Consider the following 17,729-nt stretch of genomic DNA (forward strand, 5'->3'; position numbering starts at 1 on the left):
GTGAGTAAGATGCTGGCCTTGGAACCATGAATACCGGGTTCAAATCATATTCCAGATACTAATTAGCTATCTGACCCTGGGGAAAGCACTGTGCCTCAGTTTCTTAAGCTGCAAATGAAAGTGCTAGAATTGATGACCTATCAGGTTCCTTCTTGCTCTAAATCTGTGATGCTGTGATTCGGAAAGTATCAGAAGTAGGATTTGAACCCAAAGCTTCATGACTCCAAAGCCAGCCCTGTCTATCCACTATGCCAACCTGTCTTTCCGAAGTGAACTGAAATATAATACAGAGAACTCAGGCAAGAAGACGAAAGAAAGAATGTTCTTTATTTTAATTCTAGTCTTAGTCAAAATAGTTGCTTAACATTTCTTAACGGAGATAAATGTTTCAATTAATTTGGAAATGTAGGAGTACCTACTATGTGCAAGACACTGGGCTAGATTTTATAGGGAGCCAAGAGAAATAGAAAACCTGTGGTTCCTGCTCTTTAAACACTTATAGTCTGGTTGGGAAGGTGACACACACACACACACATTCAACCAATAAACAAATATTTATAAAGACCCTCAGTGCTAATTACTTGGTAATAAACAGGAGGTCTGAGAAAGGGGAGAAGGGGGTGGAGGAGGGGTCCTTCCAGCTTCCTGGAAGAATCCCAGAATGTCAGAAACTATAGAAATTATCTAGTCTAAATCATTCATTTTTTCAGATGAAGAAAGAGGCACAGGGAAGGGAGATAACTCCCTTGAATTATTTACTCCTAATATGCACATGAGTAATAAGTCTGGTGCTTTAACCTGAGTCTTCTGAATCTAAGGCCAATGCTTTTCACACCATACTTTGGAGGTGGGTTTTCACCTGGCCTTGAAATATGGGTAGGACGTAAGGGAGTGGAGGAGGGCATTCCACATGAGAAGATAAGCAAGGATAATTTTTGTGCTACTTATAAAAATCCTTAATTGAATTTTTTTTTTTTCCTTAATTGAATTTTAAAAAATTCTTAAAACCCTATTATGGATACCTAGTACTACTCTAGGCCCTGCAATACAAAGACCAAAAAATTTCAACGAAAAACCAGCAACCATGGAGTAGTCCTTACCCCCAAGGAGCCAACATTCAACTAATGGAATATAAGGTAGAAACAGGCAAGAAAATACAAGATAATTTGTAGAGGAAAAACAGCTGGAATAGGGAAAATTGCAGGGAGAGAGCAGGGGAAAGCTTCATGGAACAGAAGGCACTGGAGGGAGGACCCATCACAACAGGGCTGTCTGTCCCTTGCCTTAGTTTCATTAGCTGTAAAATGGGGAAAAGATACTCAAACTACCCCACCTCACAAGTTTTATGTGAGGAACAAATGAAGTAATGGAGGAATTGTACTTCATAATCAAAAAATACTATATATAACTTATTACTATTTTTAAAAAAAACTATTTAGATTTTTTAATATTTCTTCCAAGAGAGTGAATTGATGAATTTTTCGTTATACAATTTCTCTTTCTGTGTTGTCTGCCTCTCCCTACACACACACACACACACACACACACACACACACACACACTTGTATAAAACAGTATGTAAAACGTATACACTTACAATTGGAGTCTAGTCCAAGATATTTTTAAACTATTCTTTAAAAGCTTGAGTGATCCAGTTGGCTATAGACCATTATTTTGGGTATTTAAAGACATTGCATATTAAAGAAAATAGATGAAAGTTTATAGCAAAACTATAGAGAATGTCCACATGTTAATGATGGAAAGGAACTTGGACATCATTTAGTCTAATTTGTTATGCTATATAGGTGGGGAAACTGAGGCCAAGGGGGATTAAATGACTTCCCCAAGGTCATATAGTCAATTAATAGAAGTGGAGGAGCTACAGCCTTTATTTGGGGAATGTCAATTATGCACTTGTAGAATGACCTTTAGATGTCAACAGTGGCAGGCCACTGGGGGCTCACTCTGGTTATTACATACCTGATTAATTAGGAGACCAAATCTTATACCTTGAGTAGAAAGATCTTTCACATGAAACATGTCTCCACCTCTCTCAAGCTGAAATGTACACAATTTAGAGAGATTAAATGCCCTTAACTTTAGTACTTACCTTGTTTCCTTCTATCCTGAAGTCCACTAATTCTAACGCAACCCCTGGAGTGTTGCATCATGAAATTTCTGTTTTAAAAGCATTCATAAAAGAATAAACAGCTAAGAAATGAAAAGAAGGGGGAGATGGAGGGAGAGGGGAAATTTACTAAGGCAGGGAGGTCCACGGAGGCAGTTTCTTCTCTGCCACCTTTAAAGTCTCACAGTTATGCTACTGAATGATTATAAAGCAATGATTTTTCATCTTTTTTGGTGATGTGAACCCCCAGGCAGTCAGTCTGGTGAAGCCTATGGATCCCTTCTCAGAATATTTATAAATGCATAAAACATAAAATAAAATACATAGGATTATGAAGAAAACCAACTCTATTAAATATAATTATAAAAATATATTTTTAAAAAACCTAAATTCACAGTCTCCTTGAAATCTAATCACATACACCCAAGGTCCCCAGGTTAAGAACCCCTGCTCTAAACTTTATCATCCACTTAACTGGGAATTCAGTCAGTGAACTACAAATCTTCAGGATCTGTATATTGACAAGGCATCTTCATCTCTAAGAACACAAAGTTGAAAATATCTCAAAAGCATATTTATTTCATGGGACAAGAACGCCAGCTTTTATGCACATTGTTCAACTGAAAGACAATGTGGTCTGGTAAAAAAGAATCTGCCTGAAGAGGAGACTGTAAGGCAGAAGACTTTGGTTCTGCCACTTGGCAACTGTGTGACCTTGAGAAAGTTGCTTAACTTCTCTGGATCCGTATAACCCATATGGGCAGGTGTGTACACACACATGTGCACACATATATGTAAACACATACACATACGTGTTTATATATGTGCATATACAGTGTGTATATGTGTACATATATAGTGTGCATATATGTGTATGTATGGATATATGTAATGTAGATATGTATCAGGTGTATGTGTATGCATATGTATGCACATGCATAGATATCTATGTGTATATGTATATATGCAATATAGTATGTATGTTGTACATACAGTATGTATATACACATATATACTTACATAGATATAGCATGTATATACATGTGTGTCTATATATAGTATATATATATATGTAGTATGTACGTGTGTATGTATATGTATGTATGTGTGTATAAAGCCTGGACCTATCATTTCAAAATAGACAAGGAATTCTGGATGTGGAAATGCCCTCCACCAGTACAGATAAGCATCTCTTCTCTAACTTTTCATCTCACAGTTACCTGTGATAGTGAGAAGTGAAGACATTTATCTAAGGCCACCCGGCTAATCCATGTCCAAGGCATTTCCTGACCCCAAAGCTGGCCTTAGAGTCCCTCTAACCAGCCTTGTCTCTCAAAGAGCTCTACACACATGAGCTATTACTGTTCTCCTGTATGCAGCCTAGCATACCAGGACTTGTCAGGGAGCTTGCCGTGATGCTGAAAAGCCCTGGATCCCAAAGGCTGTGACTCCTTCCCATCACTGCTTTGCCTGCTCCTTGCATGAGGCTTGCTCTAGATTCATCACAACCTCAGAGACACAGATCTACAATATAGTCGTGGATGGAAAGCACATCTCTGTGAGGGGTTATGGGGCATAGAGAAGAGGGCAGAATCAGAAAGGCATATAAAAATCTATATAACTGCTTCCTTTTCTAAGCAGAGAAACTCACTGCGTGGTAATGGTTGGCTAAAATTCGGACTATCCTTGCCTCAGGGAAGAAGTTAATATGCTTTATATCTTCCAGGTCTTTGCCTTGGGGAAAAAATAAAGGAGAAATTTGGAAGGTTTTATTCATAACAAACCCCACAAAAATTTCACATACAAAAATAAAGTTATGAGTTGAGGGGCAAAAAAAAAAAAGAATGCCATGCTTTTCAAACTAAGTTTGGTAAAGCTCAAACAAGACTTTGTGGGACTAATACACATGTGTTTTTTTCATTCCAAAGTCATGTTTTTTTTTCTCTTTAGATTTATACACATAAACCTTGCATATGATGAGCATATAACTGAGTGGTAGTTCATGTTTTAAAGAGGAACTTTCCTAGACTGTGTATATAACAACTCAACTTTTGGGATGGAGTCTTTTGAAACATGTCCCTTTGAGTGAGGAGGTATTTGTTCCAAGGCCATGACAATACTGCGCTATTGGGGGCGGGGCTGCCTCACTTAGGGATCCCTGGGCCTCAACTAGAAGACTCTTCCACTATCAATCTTCTCCTTTCAGTGTCTTACTTTATGCATCTCATAGTTAGTTCTGGCCCCATACCAAATTCCTCCATGTACCTCGTATTAATATTGCATCTTGTTCTGGTCCCTCTGACCACCACCACCTCTCCTTCAAGTCAGTATAGTAAATCAGTTTATAGGTAGCCAGTATAAAGGGTCAATAGTAGAAATAAGATTGCCAAGAGCAAACTGGAAGTCACACACAGACCATCCCAAAGATCGAAGGAGTATAATTTACAGATTGTATCACATATTAACCAAAATTCACATCCTGGTAATATGCGCTAAATCAGGGTTTCCACTTCTAAATGCTACGGTCAGGATTCTGGTCTTGCGATATGTAAATTCTAGACAAAATCCAGACCCCAGCTGATCCAGACCAGAACATCAAAAGGTGCTGATAACTTTGGGATGACGGCTTTGAAGTTCTACCCTTTACTTTGATGTGATTTAGATATGGTAGATATGGCACCGATAGACAGTGGTCTGTTTCCTCAAAATACCTTATAAAAATGAGCCATCAAACTCCTGTCCTCCCAGTCTTCTTCCCTCTCCATTGGGTCCATGCTGCCTAGTGCTCCCACCTCGAATCCATGGGTATGTGAGTGATATTCTTTGCCTCTCCTCCTCCCATCCTTCTCCCTATCTGCCTTTCTTCACTACCTCTCTACCAGTTTTCACTGCTTGTTTCTGACTTTCTGGGCTTTTTGCCCCCATGCCTTCTGTGTTTAATTAAAGTGTGATTGCCACCCCCTTTCCTGGGGACAATCATGGTCTTTCCTGGCAAGTACCTAAAGAACCAGGCATGCTTGTCCCTATTTCATAATCTTGCGGGTGAATTATCAATTCATGCCTACTCTCTAATTTTTTTCAGCTTATGGACTATGCTGACAGTAGATAATTTACTTATTCATTCCCACTTGGCATCATTAAAGCCAATTTGAAAAGCACCAGTACCGATAGGAAAATTGGCAATGATATCCATAGCTCTTGTCTCCCTTGCACCAAATGTCTTGAACTTAGATGGTTAGGGCTGGGAGGGACTAAGGCGCTTATCTAGTCCAACCCTTTTATTTTAAAGTTGAAGCAACTTAAGCTCATGGAGAGGATGTGACTTGCCTAAGGTCACGTAGCCAGTTGGTCATGGACCTGGAATTAAAGTTACTGTTCTGCCTCCACAACTCTCATAGGTCCCTCTCAAAACTTTTTGGTCCCTGGGTTTGGACATAACTTTGGTTCCACCTCCTCCTTGACCCAAGGTCCCAAGGACCAGAAGAAGAAGACATGGCCTCTGTTGACATCCACAGTCTTGTTGTCTGACTTTTCTTTTAGAGGAACGGTGAATAAATATGTGCTCCCCCAAATATAGCCCTATAATATTAGAAACATCCACTCTACAAGAGAGCAGATGCCCAGCCCCTGGGGGGCTTTCACAGGCCACCAGGGAATCTTAGACCATCATTTGAGAACCACCTTGAAAGCATCAGATTTCTGATTTGAGAAATTATCAGCATAACCAGCATAACAGTCTGTGGTACTTTTCTATTCCTTCAAATGTTATATCAAGTTGTAAAGGAGAACATCTGTATACTCTTGAGCACTTGAAAGTCTCTTTACATCTCAGTTTCCTCATCTGCAAAATGGGGCTAATAAACATGCACAATCAACTTTACAAGATTGTTGTGAAGATTAAATGAAATATGCAAAGGTTTTGTAACAGAGTGCTGAAACAAGGTGAGTGATAATTAGTATTTGAGGGAAAAGGTATTTTTTTAAGTTTTTAAAGTTAACCTTCCCTGAACCTTCATTCAGAGGGTCATCAAATTTGTAAGACTTATGGAATATTTAGAGACCAAGTAACTATATACAGTAGCAATGTACTCTCCTTGAAAGCATTTGTGACTTCCTGGCTATGGGATGTGAACATTAAGGGTAATTCTAAATTGATGAATCAGTTTCCAATACGCATCTGGAAAATAACCCTAACAAAATTAATCTAATGCATTTGCTGCTGTTGATTTTCTCTATACACTTTAAAAGGGGAAAAGAGCTTTAAAATATTTTTCAAAGTTCACGAGGCCTACATAAATTTATTCCATGGCCTTCTTAAGAGTTGTAAGTGCATGTTCACCCACGCCCCTTCTCCCCTCACCTCCACCCTCAGGCCACTGATGCTTTCTTCTATTTCCCACATCGCTAGGTTATAGGAGTACCAGTATTTGAGTTTAGTTAATATACCCAGCATTCCCCCCAAAAGCACCTATCAGATAATCTTGTTTTGTAGAGCACAGAGTACTGGATTGAGAATTAAGAGGTCTGAATTAAGCAATCTCAATTTTGCTAATAACTAGATGTGTGTCCTTGGGTAAGTGCAATCAGTTCTCTGGCTACCTGTGAAATGAAAAGGTTGAATTGTTGTTCAGTTGTTTTTTAGTTATGTCCAACTCTTTGTGACCTCATTTGGGGTTTTCTTGGCTAAGATACTTGAGTGGTTTGCCATTTCTTTCTCCAGCTCATTTTATAGTTGAGGAAACTGATGCAAACAGGGTTAAGTGACTCGCCCAGGGTCACAATGCCAGTAAGTGTCTGAGGCCAGATTTGAACTCAGGAAGATGAGTCTTCCTGACTCCAGGCCCAGTATTTTCTTCACTGTTCTACCTAGCTGGGTTAAATTAAATGATGTCTAAGATCCTTTTCAGTTTGAAATCCTAATGAGCCTATGAGCTTTTCTAGTCCCAACATTCTAGGATTCTGGGAATACAATATAAATCACAGATAGCACTTATTTAACTTCTACGTTTTTGTTTTTGCTTATTTCCTTTGGTCATAACCTGATTTCATTCAGGCCCAGAGGCTGCAGGCAAGTACTTGCTATTTCATAGTTAATTTAGGACATGGTGGCTATGGTTCAGGTTTTTACCACACACAGTGAATGGCTGAAGAAGTAGAGGTATGCAGGACCCCTGACAATGGAATCATCCTACAGAGTACACACACACACACACACACACACACACACACACTGTATCTTACCTTTAGTGATGCCATGCAGACGCAAGCAATGAAATACAGGCAGGAACTTCTGACCCAATTCCCGTTCCAGAAAAGGACATTTCTTGGGGAAGCTTAGCAGAAACACAAATGAAGGATAAAAGGCCTTCAGAAATGTCCTAGACAGGTTTAGCTTTAATTGCTGATAAAAACGAAACAGCAAGTCTTGTCCTTGGTCCAGATTCTTCTCATCATCTCTCACTCTACAGTTACGGCCAATCCTCCCCTTTTCTCAAGTGGATCCAGTAACTGGCTCACATTCCCCCTCCCCCCATCTTCAAGTCAACCTCTTGCCCCCCATCCTTGTCGACTTCCCTATTCACACTAATGATCCTTTGAACTCCTTGTCCTGCCTCTTCATGGACCTCCTCAGTTCCCATGACTTCTGTCTCTACTCAACACTAGCCCTCCACAGGACTGAGGGTTCTATTTCAGACCACAATTTCCTAAAACTAGAACCTACTGAGGGAGGATCTTGAGCTCTGCAAAGGATCTCTCTGATCATGATCTTCTGTCCTTCCACCCTTCCTCTTGCCTCACCCCTCCCAAACTTGCTCTGCATTCTCACTGCAATCTTAAGAACTACTTTAATTGGCAAAGAATTGGAAATCAAGGGGACGCCCATCAATTGGGAAACTGCTAAGCAAATTATAGTGTGTGAATGTAATGGAATACTATTGTGCTATGAGAAATGGGGAACAGACAGACTTCATGATAACCTGGAAAGACCTATGTGATCTGATGCTGGGTGAGGAGAACAGAACCAGGAGAACATTATACATGATTACAGACACACAGTATCTGTAAGGACTAACTTTGATAGACTTGGTTCTTCTCATCAATGCAAGGTTCAAAGACAGCTCCAAAAGACTCATGATGGAAAAGGCTATGCACATCCAGAGAAAGAATTACGGAGTCTGAATGCACATTGAGGCAAACTGTTTGCTCTGTTTTTTTTTTTCCTCTTTTTTGGTTTTGTTTCTTCTTTCTCATGATTCATTCCATTGGTTATAATTCTTCTTTACAACTTGAATATTGTGTAAATAAGTTTAATGCAAAGGTATATATAGAACCTATATCAGATTATATGCCATCTTGGTGGGGGGAAAGGGGAGAAAATTTGAAACTCAAAAACTTGTGGAACTAAGTGTTATAAACTAAAAATAAAAAATAAATTAAAAAAAGAACTACTTTAACCCCTCCCTGTTTTCCCCATCTATCACCTTAACCTAGTCTGACTTTTCTCTCATCACAGAGTCTTGACCCCAGAGTTAAACAGCTTCATGAGACACAATTGTCTCCTCTTGAGTCCCTGTCCCTTTGTCCTTTCGCCTCTTCTGCTTCTATTAATCCCAAATCTCTTGAATAATCCTCAATAGTGCTAGGATCTCCATTTCATCATTTCAGATCAGGCTACTGGAGTGATAAAAGAATATTGGAGGTTCAATGAGAAAATAAATTCACCTGAAATAAGAATAATACCCAGAACTACTCACATCTACACCCAAGTCCTTTAAGGCTAGACTTTTCAGATGGGAGAGAAGAAAGAAAATATTTGTGGTATGAAAAGGGAAAGTACCTTCTTATTACATATATATATATATATATATATATATATATATATTATTACTATTATTATTTACTTCTTATTACTCTGAGGCTTCTGGTCCCATTAATTCTACTGGTTTAAATAAATCTCTCCCCAAGGCTTGAGAAAACAGCAGAAGGAACAGACTAGGGAGGCACCATTTCATAGTATTTATAGCCTGTACAGCTGATTCTGACACTTGTTATAGAATTCAACTTAATGAGAACTTTCAAAACAGCTACTATGTTCTAGGCACAGAGGATACAAAGACAAAAATAAAAATAGCTCTTACCCTCAAAGAGCTTACCTTCTACTGGAGGGAATCCACATGTACATGGACAAGTTGATACAAAGGAGATACAAAATAACTTGGAGGATGAGAAGTTCTAACAATAAGGGGGACTAGGAAAGGCACAAACTGCTTTGAATTGTTACTTAACTGCTTCATTTTGTGTATGTATATCTGGGCTCCACAACTGGATGGTCTGTTCTTAGAGGGCAGAGCCCAAATGACTATTCATTATGTTGTATTTCTCCATGCAGTGCCTAGAGCAATGCTGTGCATACAACATATATATATATATATATATATATATATATATATATATATATATATATATATATGTATGTGCATATATATGTATATATATATATACAATAAATAATTTTTGGATGAATGAAATGGGCCCCTTAAAATATTTTTAAAACTGTGATGATAAAAATACAAAGAGTTATTAGTTATTACTTTATTACAGTATTTGCCTAAAAAGTTGATTGAATGAACAGGCCTATTATGTTAAATTCTAATCCATCTGATCCACACATGGATGGTCTTCAGAAAAGGATTGATTGAATCATAAGGCTATTCATACAGACACATACCCAGGAATAAGTTATTTCTAAAATGGTTCCTCCTAAAAAATGGGGGGAATTGTGCCAGATTTTCCAAGTCCCTTTGGAAACACAAAGTCACTCACTGAGGGCACATCCCAAACAAGACGGGCCAAGGACACTTTTAGATTGTTTTTCCATGAATCAAGAGTGGCGTCCGAATCACAAAATATCCCAGCTGAGTCAAAGGCATGATGGGATTGTGTCCCACCCTTGCCTGGTACTCTGATCAAACTCCTTAGTAACCATTTTATTGCCATGATCCCTGGAGACTCGAAGGGAAATTTGTTAACTGGTCCAGACATCAGGAGTTGACCTCTTTACCTAGGTCAAAAGGGCTTGAGGAGGATGTGTGAAGGAGGGAGAAAAGACAGCAAAGAAATTTGGTGATGCTCATGGTGGGGGAGGCAGAGCAGTTGGTACTATAATCAAACCTTTAGCAAGGATAACCCAAAGTCACTGAGAAGTATAAAAATGTCAACTTGTAGATATTGTCTTCTTTCTCCCACCACTACCTTCCCCAGTTAGATTTTCTAAAAATTGTAACATGGAGAGATAAGTTGTTTGATTTGAATCTCACCTCTTTCATTTTCCCTCATCCTTCATTTAAGTAAGATGTGGATAAACAGTGAACTCACCACATGGCAGGAAATAAAAGAGAAGGTAAAAATGGATCATCTATAGTCTTTGAGGTCATCTCTTAAAAGGCCAAGAGTTACCTCTATTTGGGGTGGGAAGAACCAAAGACTGAAAAAAAAAAGAAGTTTGCTTGGAAGAATGCTACAGAGATAAGGACGACTTTAAGCTAAACAGAATTACATTCTGCCACTGAGAAGAACAAAGGTGAGAAGAAAGACAATTCATTTGGACTGGTAGATTATCTAGTTCCTGGCTCCCCTCTTTTAGTGGTTTGAAGAAGTGGATGCCTATGGGAAAGCTACTAGACGGAGGAAGAAATATATGATAGAAGCAACAAATTGTTTCCTTTGCCATTGTACTTAAAATGTTGAAGAGTTTCCTTTCTAGGATTTCTCTAGATAGATACTCATAAATCTGAGATGTTTTGACTATAACCCTGACTATAGGCTGGGGGGGTGGATGTATTGACCTCCTACTATCTCTATCAATCCTGTAATACATATGTGCCATTCATGAGGAAAGTGTCCAACACTGGTGTGCTCTTGCCTTTAAAATTTATATATGTAATCACAGAGGGACACTTGAATGTTAGAATGTGTTTTAATTACAGCTGTCCCACACCAGAGGCCTCATATCCAAGGGAAAGATGAAAGAGACTCAAAGGTGCCTTGGGCATTAGCAAATCAACCATCACCTTTGGAGTCTTCTTTCCTGCTGGCGTTCTAACATTGAGGCAGCTGGAAACAAGATTCACAGAATATTTTAGAACTGAAAGAAATGCTAAAGATTATTTAGCCCAACTCTTTCATTTAACAGATAAGGGAACAGAAAGATGTTGCCTGCCCTTGTGATTTCCCTGGTAGATATTTAATCACTATAATTGCAGTACATAGGATCCACCAGACTGACAATGGAAGAGGTTCATGTAAAAAAAATGGTTAAGAATCCCTTTAATGCCATGATCCTCAAACAGATTTCGGTTCCTTCTTATTCAGAAGAATTTTATATATTCAGCTTCTGAGGGCTCCTTTCTGTGATGTACTACATCTATATCCTCAGAACCTAGAGCAGCCCTTGGCATTTAATAAGTGCTTTTGAATATTTCCCCTCCACCCCACTCTCTAGATATAAAGTGTGTTCTCCATTCACCAGGTATTCAGCCTGCTTTGTAAGTTTAGAGCTGCTCCCAGTATTGGCCCCACTTCCTGCATCCCATCTTCTCCTGGAATCATTTATAATCTCTGTTAAAATCCTGGCCCAAAGCCACTTGCCCAAAGACTTCAGTTTGCCAATGGCTGCTTTTACTAAGTGCCTCCTAAAGCATTTCTTGAAATAGATGTGTTTTGGCAACAGCTAACAATGGAAGGGGGTGACTTGCTCGTTTTACAATGGACAATTCAATCCTTCAAAGATTTTCACAACAGCCCTGTAAGGTAGATGGTTACAAATATTAATATTCCCATTCCCTAAATGAGGAAACAGAGAGGTAAAATGACTTGCTCAGGGTCTCATGGCTAATAAGTAGTAAAGATAGAGATCTACGACTCAGGTCTTATGCTTATTCCAGTGCTCCTTCTACAATATCAGACACCCAACATGTATTAAATGCTGACTATGTAGACATAGATGTAGAGAAGATGGTCAGCCTCTGAGTTAAGAAGACTTGGATTCAAGTTTCACTTCTGATGCTTGCTGTCTGGGTGACTTTGAATAAATGACTTAATATCTCAGTGCACGGAGAAGCGATCTAAAACATGAAGAAGCTGTTACTCTGCATTAGTGGAAGGAGTTTCCCCTCCAGGAGTTCCTGACACTAATGAAACTTAGTATCTGTTTCAAAAATGTACAGATCACTTTTTAAATGGTCCAGGGATATCTGTGGTTTAAAAGGCACATGGAGATTTTTTCAGTTTGGGAGGCTGTATAAGAAAAAAGTATAGCAATCCCTTTGGGGCTACTTTCCCACCTAGCATGCTGAATATTATTATTTAGGGTTCTAGGAGTAACCCTGAGGAAAATGGAATTTTAATACTATAGCTCACTAGGACTCACATGATTGCTTTTCATTTATTATCAAACTAGACTTAATTAGTTTTGGGAAAAGGGATTTACTACTGCACATATACCAAGAACAATTGTTACAGAAACAAATCTTCCCAAATTGGAGGTGTATTCTCCTTTTGTAAACATGAGGTCCTTGGGGAGAGAGGGCTTAAATTTATAATAAAATGGTAGTAAGACACATGCATAAGGCATCCATGAGGAAAAGAAGTAACTCATATTTCTGGATTACTAGAAATTCTTTTCACCTGTCTTGGAGTCTTCATGAAGTTCCCCTTAGGGATAGCTGTCTGCTGAACGCTGAGGGTCAATGTCCTTATAGAGTTCTGAAGCCGTTTTTCCCTGATGTATGTGGTATATTCATAGCTACCAATGCAGATACTGCCATCTATCACTGATGCTCTAGAGATGTAGCTACTGACTCCTGTAGATATTAATGTACTTTTAGGTCTCCTGACCTTTTGAAATTCACAGGGTCATAACTTGGTTCAGTGTATCTCTGGTTATTTGTCTTTTCTCAGGAGAACTTCTATGTACCGCTAGCATGTCTCTATCTATACCCAGCTAGATGCATTGGTTTCTACTAGTCCAGTCTTTCTAATAACATGGTCAGTATGTGTCAATGGGGAAGAGAAAAGCAAGGAAAGGGAAGCCCTCTCTTCTGTCTCCCCAAGTTCAAGTCCCTTCCAGGGACCTGGAATCCCTGGATATGAGCTTTGGAGTCCTCTACCACTCAAATGACTGACTCTGAAATAAAGTACAGTTTTAATATGTAGCCCGAGAGGCAAGACTTAGTTTTCTCCAGCCAATCAAAAGACATTTCCTACATGGAGCCACATATCTTTACCCAATGACCTAAAGTCCCTATGATCTTTTGAAACTGAATAAAGACTTACATTTAATTTTTGATAAATTAATTTAATCCAGATATCTGGGTTTTTTTCTGATAAAGTGAAAGGATGAAGTAAAGAAGGGGGCAACTGAGAAATGCTGGGAAGCATTAAAACATTCAAGAAATTGGAAAATGAAGGAATAAGGGAGCTAGGTAGGATGGGAAGTTAGAGAGCAGAAGGGTAGGAATTCTAGATAGGGTAGCTGTGAAGATGGACACAGCAGAAGAAAAAAGAAAGCTGAAAGGGAAAAGAAAGAAGATAGAGGGAGGCTTTGTAACCCAAAGACATACTAGCCATTCACACGTAGGTAGGACTTTGAGCAATTTTGAATGAGATGACTTAATGGTCCAATGTCTCTGATTCATCAGGATTTCTGGTAAGGAGATCATTAAATTTACCACAGTTATTTATGACTTTGGACCCATGTTGGCCACCACTATTAATCAAAAGAGCCACATGACCCTTTTGAGCGTGCCCTAGGGAGTCTAGTATGATATCATATTATAATATGCAAAGTAGAAGCAGTGAAGAGGAGGTCACATACAAGAGGGGTGTGTGAGAGCCATGGTCTCAGTATTTTTAAGTATCATACTCTGTAGTGCTCTAGGGGCATCTAACATCGTGATTAGCACATGTCAGATTAACTATATCCCAACACAATGAATACTAAAATGTAGGTTTCTCACATGAAGAATTTATTTTTTTTCCCAGCTACCACATTTAATGTGTGGAGAAAGACACCAGAGAACTCTACTTTCAGACCAGACCCTACTTAACCTAGCCTGTAGCCTGTTCTCATCAGTAGCATGTTACCCACATTAACCGGACCAGCTGCCTTGTTTTTTGTTGTTATCCACAGAAAGACAGAGATTTTCCCATAGACCCTTGCTCTCCTAAGAACATACAAATAAGATCAAGACCGAGAACCAGATCTGAATGGGAAGGTTCCAAGAGAAACACATTAACTCACAAAACCAAATAATAAGAGGAGGAATTGAGACTGTTGGTTTTCCAAAGTTGATTTTAGTCATTCACAAACCAAGCATTTATTTAACATTCTGTGTGTAGCCCATATGCAGAATAAAATTTACTAGATAAATATGTAAATAATAAATATGTCATCTCTAGTGAAATTATGTATGTGTATGTATGTGTGCAAACACACACACACATACAGAATATTGAAAAACAAAGTGTTAAATAAAAACATATATATGTAATATTGAAAAACAAATAAATATCTGAAAGATATATATGATGGGAAAAGGAGATAGATGGGTCAGTCATGTAGCAAGAATCAAATAGTCAGTCAATTAATAAGCATTATCTACTACAGAAAAAGAATAGCAGAGGGTTTAGGACAGAGTCCCAGGATATAGCTATGCTTAGAGCGTGGGGAAGACTAAAAGGATTGGTTAGTTGTATAGAAAGCCAACTCCAAAAAAGTAGTACCACAAAACTCAGAAAAGAAAAAGTATTCAGAAGGAGGAGATCTACAACATCAAATATTGCAGTGTAGTCTTCAGTCAGTTAGGACTGAGAAGATCAACCACTGGGGACCTTGCAGAGAGGGGTGTCAATCATGTGGTGTGTACAGAAGCCAGATTGCAAGGGTTCAAGAAGTTAGTGGGAGATGAGAGAAGAAGAAAGGAGAGGAGAGGAGAGAGTGGAGGAGGAGCTGAGTTGCCCAACTGAACTGGCTAGTTTGGTCCCCATTGGGCAGCTTAGACTATTCACAGCTTGTGGTTTGTCCTTTGTTCTCAAAGAAGATCATGACATCAGGAAGATGATGCCATGACTTGCAAGTGAAATGGATTACGGTGAGGGAGGGCTGTGCAAAGTCACCAGCCTCACTTACTCCTCCAGAGCAATCTGGGTCCAGTGGCCAGATATAGACCAGGACAGCTGGAGATGGCCCAGGATACAGTGGAAGACCTTAGCCTTTTTAAGCTAAGGTATGAGTTCTCACTTTGGCTGAGGCAATGCCTATTCAGTAATTAGGGCTGGGAGAAGAGAAAGTGAAGGCAATGAGCATAGACAGATTTTTTTTTGAGGTACTTGACTGTGAAAGGGAGGAGATAAAATGGTAACTTGAGTGAATATTAGAGTCGAATGAAGTGTTTTTCTTTCTTTTTTTTGGAGGGGGTGGGCCAGGCAATTGGGGTTAAGTGACTTGCCCAAGGTCCCATGGGTAGTACGTGTCAAGTGTCTGAGGCCAAATTTGAACTCAGGTCCTCTTCACTCCAGGGCCGGTGCTCTACTCACTGCTCCACCTAGCTGCCCCAAAATGAAGTGTTTTTAAAAAGGATGTGGGAGATTTGAGCATGTTTGTGGGAATCAGGGAAAATGCCAATGAACAAGAAGAGGCTGAAAGCTTGAAAGAAGGAAAGAAGGAAAAAAAAAGGAAGTGGTGAAAAAGAAGGGAAATTTCCTGGAGAAAATACAAAGGAATGAACCAAGGGCACAAGGAGAGGTGTTGATATTGGCAAGGAAAAGGTCTGTCTTATCTTTCAAGACAGGGCAAAGGTTGTGAGAATGGAGAATAATATTGATGTGATTGGAAGTATGGAATAGAGGAGATGAGGGAGTTTAGAATAGACAATGTTCTTCGTAATATATGCAGTGAAGTCCTCTGCTGAGAAGGAGGAGGAAACTGTTGTAGGTGGCTTGAGAAGAAAAAGATTCTGGAACAGCTACTATGAAGAGTTTAACAGAGTTAATTATGGAAGGGTGAAAGATTTGGTCTGTAGCACTGAGGGTCCAGGTAAGCTAGGCCTCACACATTTGTAGTAGAACAAGTCTGCTCTAGCTATGTATCTTCCTCCAGTGCTGCAGGAGTGGAGAAGGTGGATGGTGGGAGTAATCCAGGAGCTTTAGAAGGGGACGAGCAGCGCCTGGACAGTGGTACAAAGTATTCAAGGGCAGAGGCCAGTGCCAAGCGTGATTAACTAAAGGGTCAAGATTTTAAAGGGAGGAAAGTGAGGCCAGAGTAGGGAAGATAGGTGTAGGAGAGGTAAGACAAAAGGATAAGAGGTTTTGGTTAAAGAGGAATATCAGAATTACAGATTACGAAGGTAGGAAACTGGTGGGTGATGATGTAATCAAGAGGATGATCTTTACTGGACATAAATAGAGTGGTATGAGGGTACAGATAATTGAGGGTCAAACCACCAACCTCTTCAACTTTTGCTGTAAAACACTACTAGAAAAAGAGAGACAACTACAATACAATATAGTGCAGTGCAATGCAATACCACACCATACAACATGGCATGACACAACATAATAAACGTTTATTAAGTGCCTGTGGTGTGCCAGGTACTGTGATAACTGCTAACGATGGTCTCTGCCCTCTAGGAGCTTACAATCTAATGGGGAAAGATGATGAAGAAAAGGAAACTAAAAAGAGGAGACTGGGGGGTGGGGGAGAGAAGGGACTCGGGGCACCATGACAGGAGAAAGGAATTCAAAGAGCTCAGCTGATAGGGAATTAAGAGTTCACTGGGCTTCTAAGCCATCTTTATCTGGAGGATTTAGGGGGAGTTTTTTTTTGCTCCACCCTCCAGCCCACCAATCATCAGAGGGGCAGAGGCTATCAAGGGTTCTAATGTGGTGTGAGTACCAAAGCTGAAGCAATCTGTGATGATGAGTTTCCTGGTGATCAGTTGTGGTTTTTTCCTGGGGGCTCGGGGGTGGGTGAGATGGTGGAGTAGAATCCAAAATATGCCACTGACTAGGAAGCTAGGGTACTGAGGGAATATCAATGTGTAAACTGAAGTCCCCAAGTATAAGGGTAGAGGTTGGGATGGGGTGGTATAGGGAGAGGAAAACAGTGAGGTGGGTATTGAACTCATTGAGAAAAAAAAATGGAAAAAAGAACTTGAGTAGAGACCAGCTGAAAATAGCCACCAGGATCTTGATAGAATGATTCATACAGATGTACTGAATCTCAAAGGAGGAAAGGCCACTGACAGTTGACGGTAGGGACAGGGCTTAGAAGGGTTAGGAAGCAAAGAAAGATTCCAGAAATTAGAATAGGAGAAGTGAGGAGCAAGAAGCATGCTTACTCCACTTCTTGGTCCAGCTTGTCAGAGGGAAGGAGAGAAGGGACACCCTTTACTGAAGAAGACGTCCAGGGATGTGAAATGAGTGACAACAGATGGACGGGCACCCTGTGTGGTATGATGGTAGTCTGAGCAATGAAAAGAATGAGAGCAAGCAAGGACTTCAGTGCCTTGGGTAGGACCTCTGTAGAAGATCTGTGAGAAAA

The 17,729-nt window shown here is 39.6% G+C and overlaps 1 protein-coding gene across 1 annotated transcript in view; it reads right to left on the reverse strand.

The window, feature by feature from the left end:
* The window catches only part of BTBD16 (BTB domain containing 16), a 104,581-nt gene that overhangs the window by 10,988 nt on the left and 75,864 nt on the right, over positions 1-17,729 (reverse strand). The window contains exons 11-13 of the mRNA XM_036736544.1: positions 7,370-7,461; positions 3,780-3,862; positions 1,981-2,058 (exon numbers count right to left, since the gene is read on the reverse strand). Coding sequence (XP_036592439.1) covers positions 1,981-2,058; positions 3,780-3,862; positions 7,370-7,461 — 253 coding nt within the window. The remainder of the gene's footprint in view (positions 1-1,980; positions 2,059-3,779; positions 3,863-7,369; positions 7,462-17,729) is intronic.

Source organism: Trichosurus vulpecula, chromosome 8 (assembly GCF_011100635.1).
Source record: "Trichosurus vulpecula isolate mTriVul1 chromosome 8, mTriVul1.pri, whole genome shotgun sequence".
NCBI lineage: Eukaryota > Metazoa > Chordata > Mammalia > Diprotodontia > Phalangeridae > Trichosurus > Trichosurus vulpecula.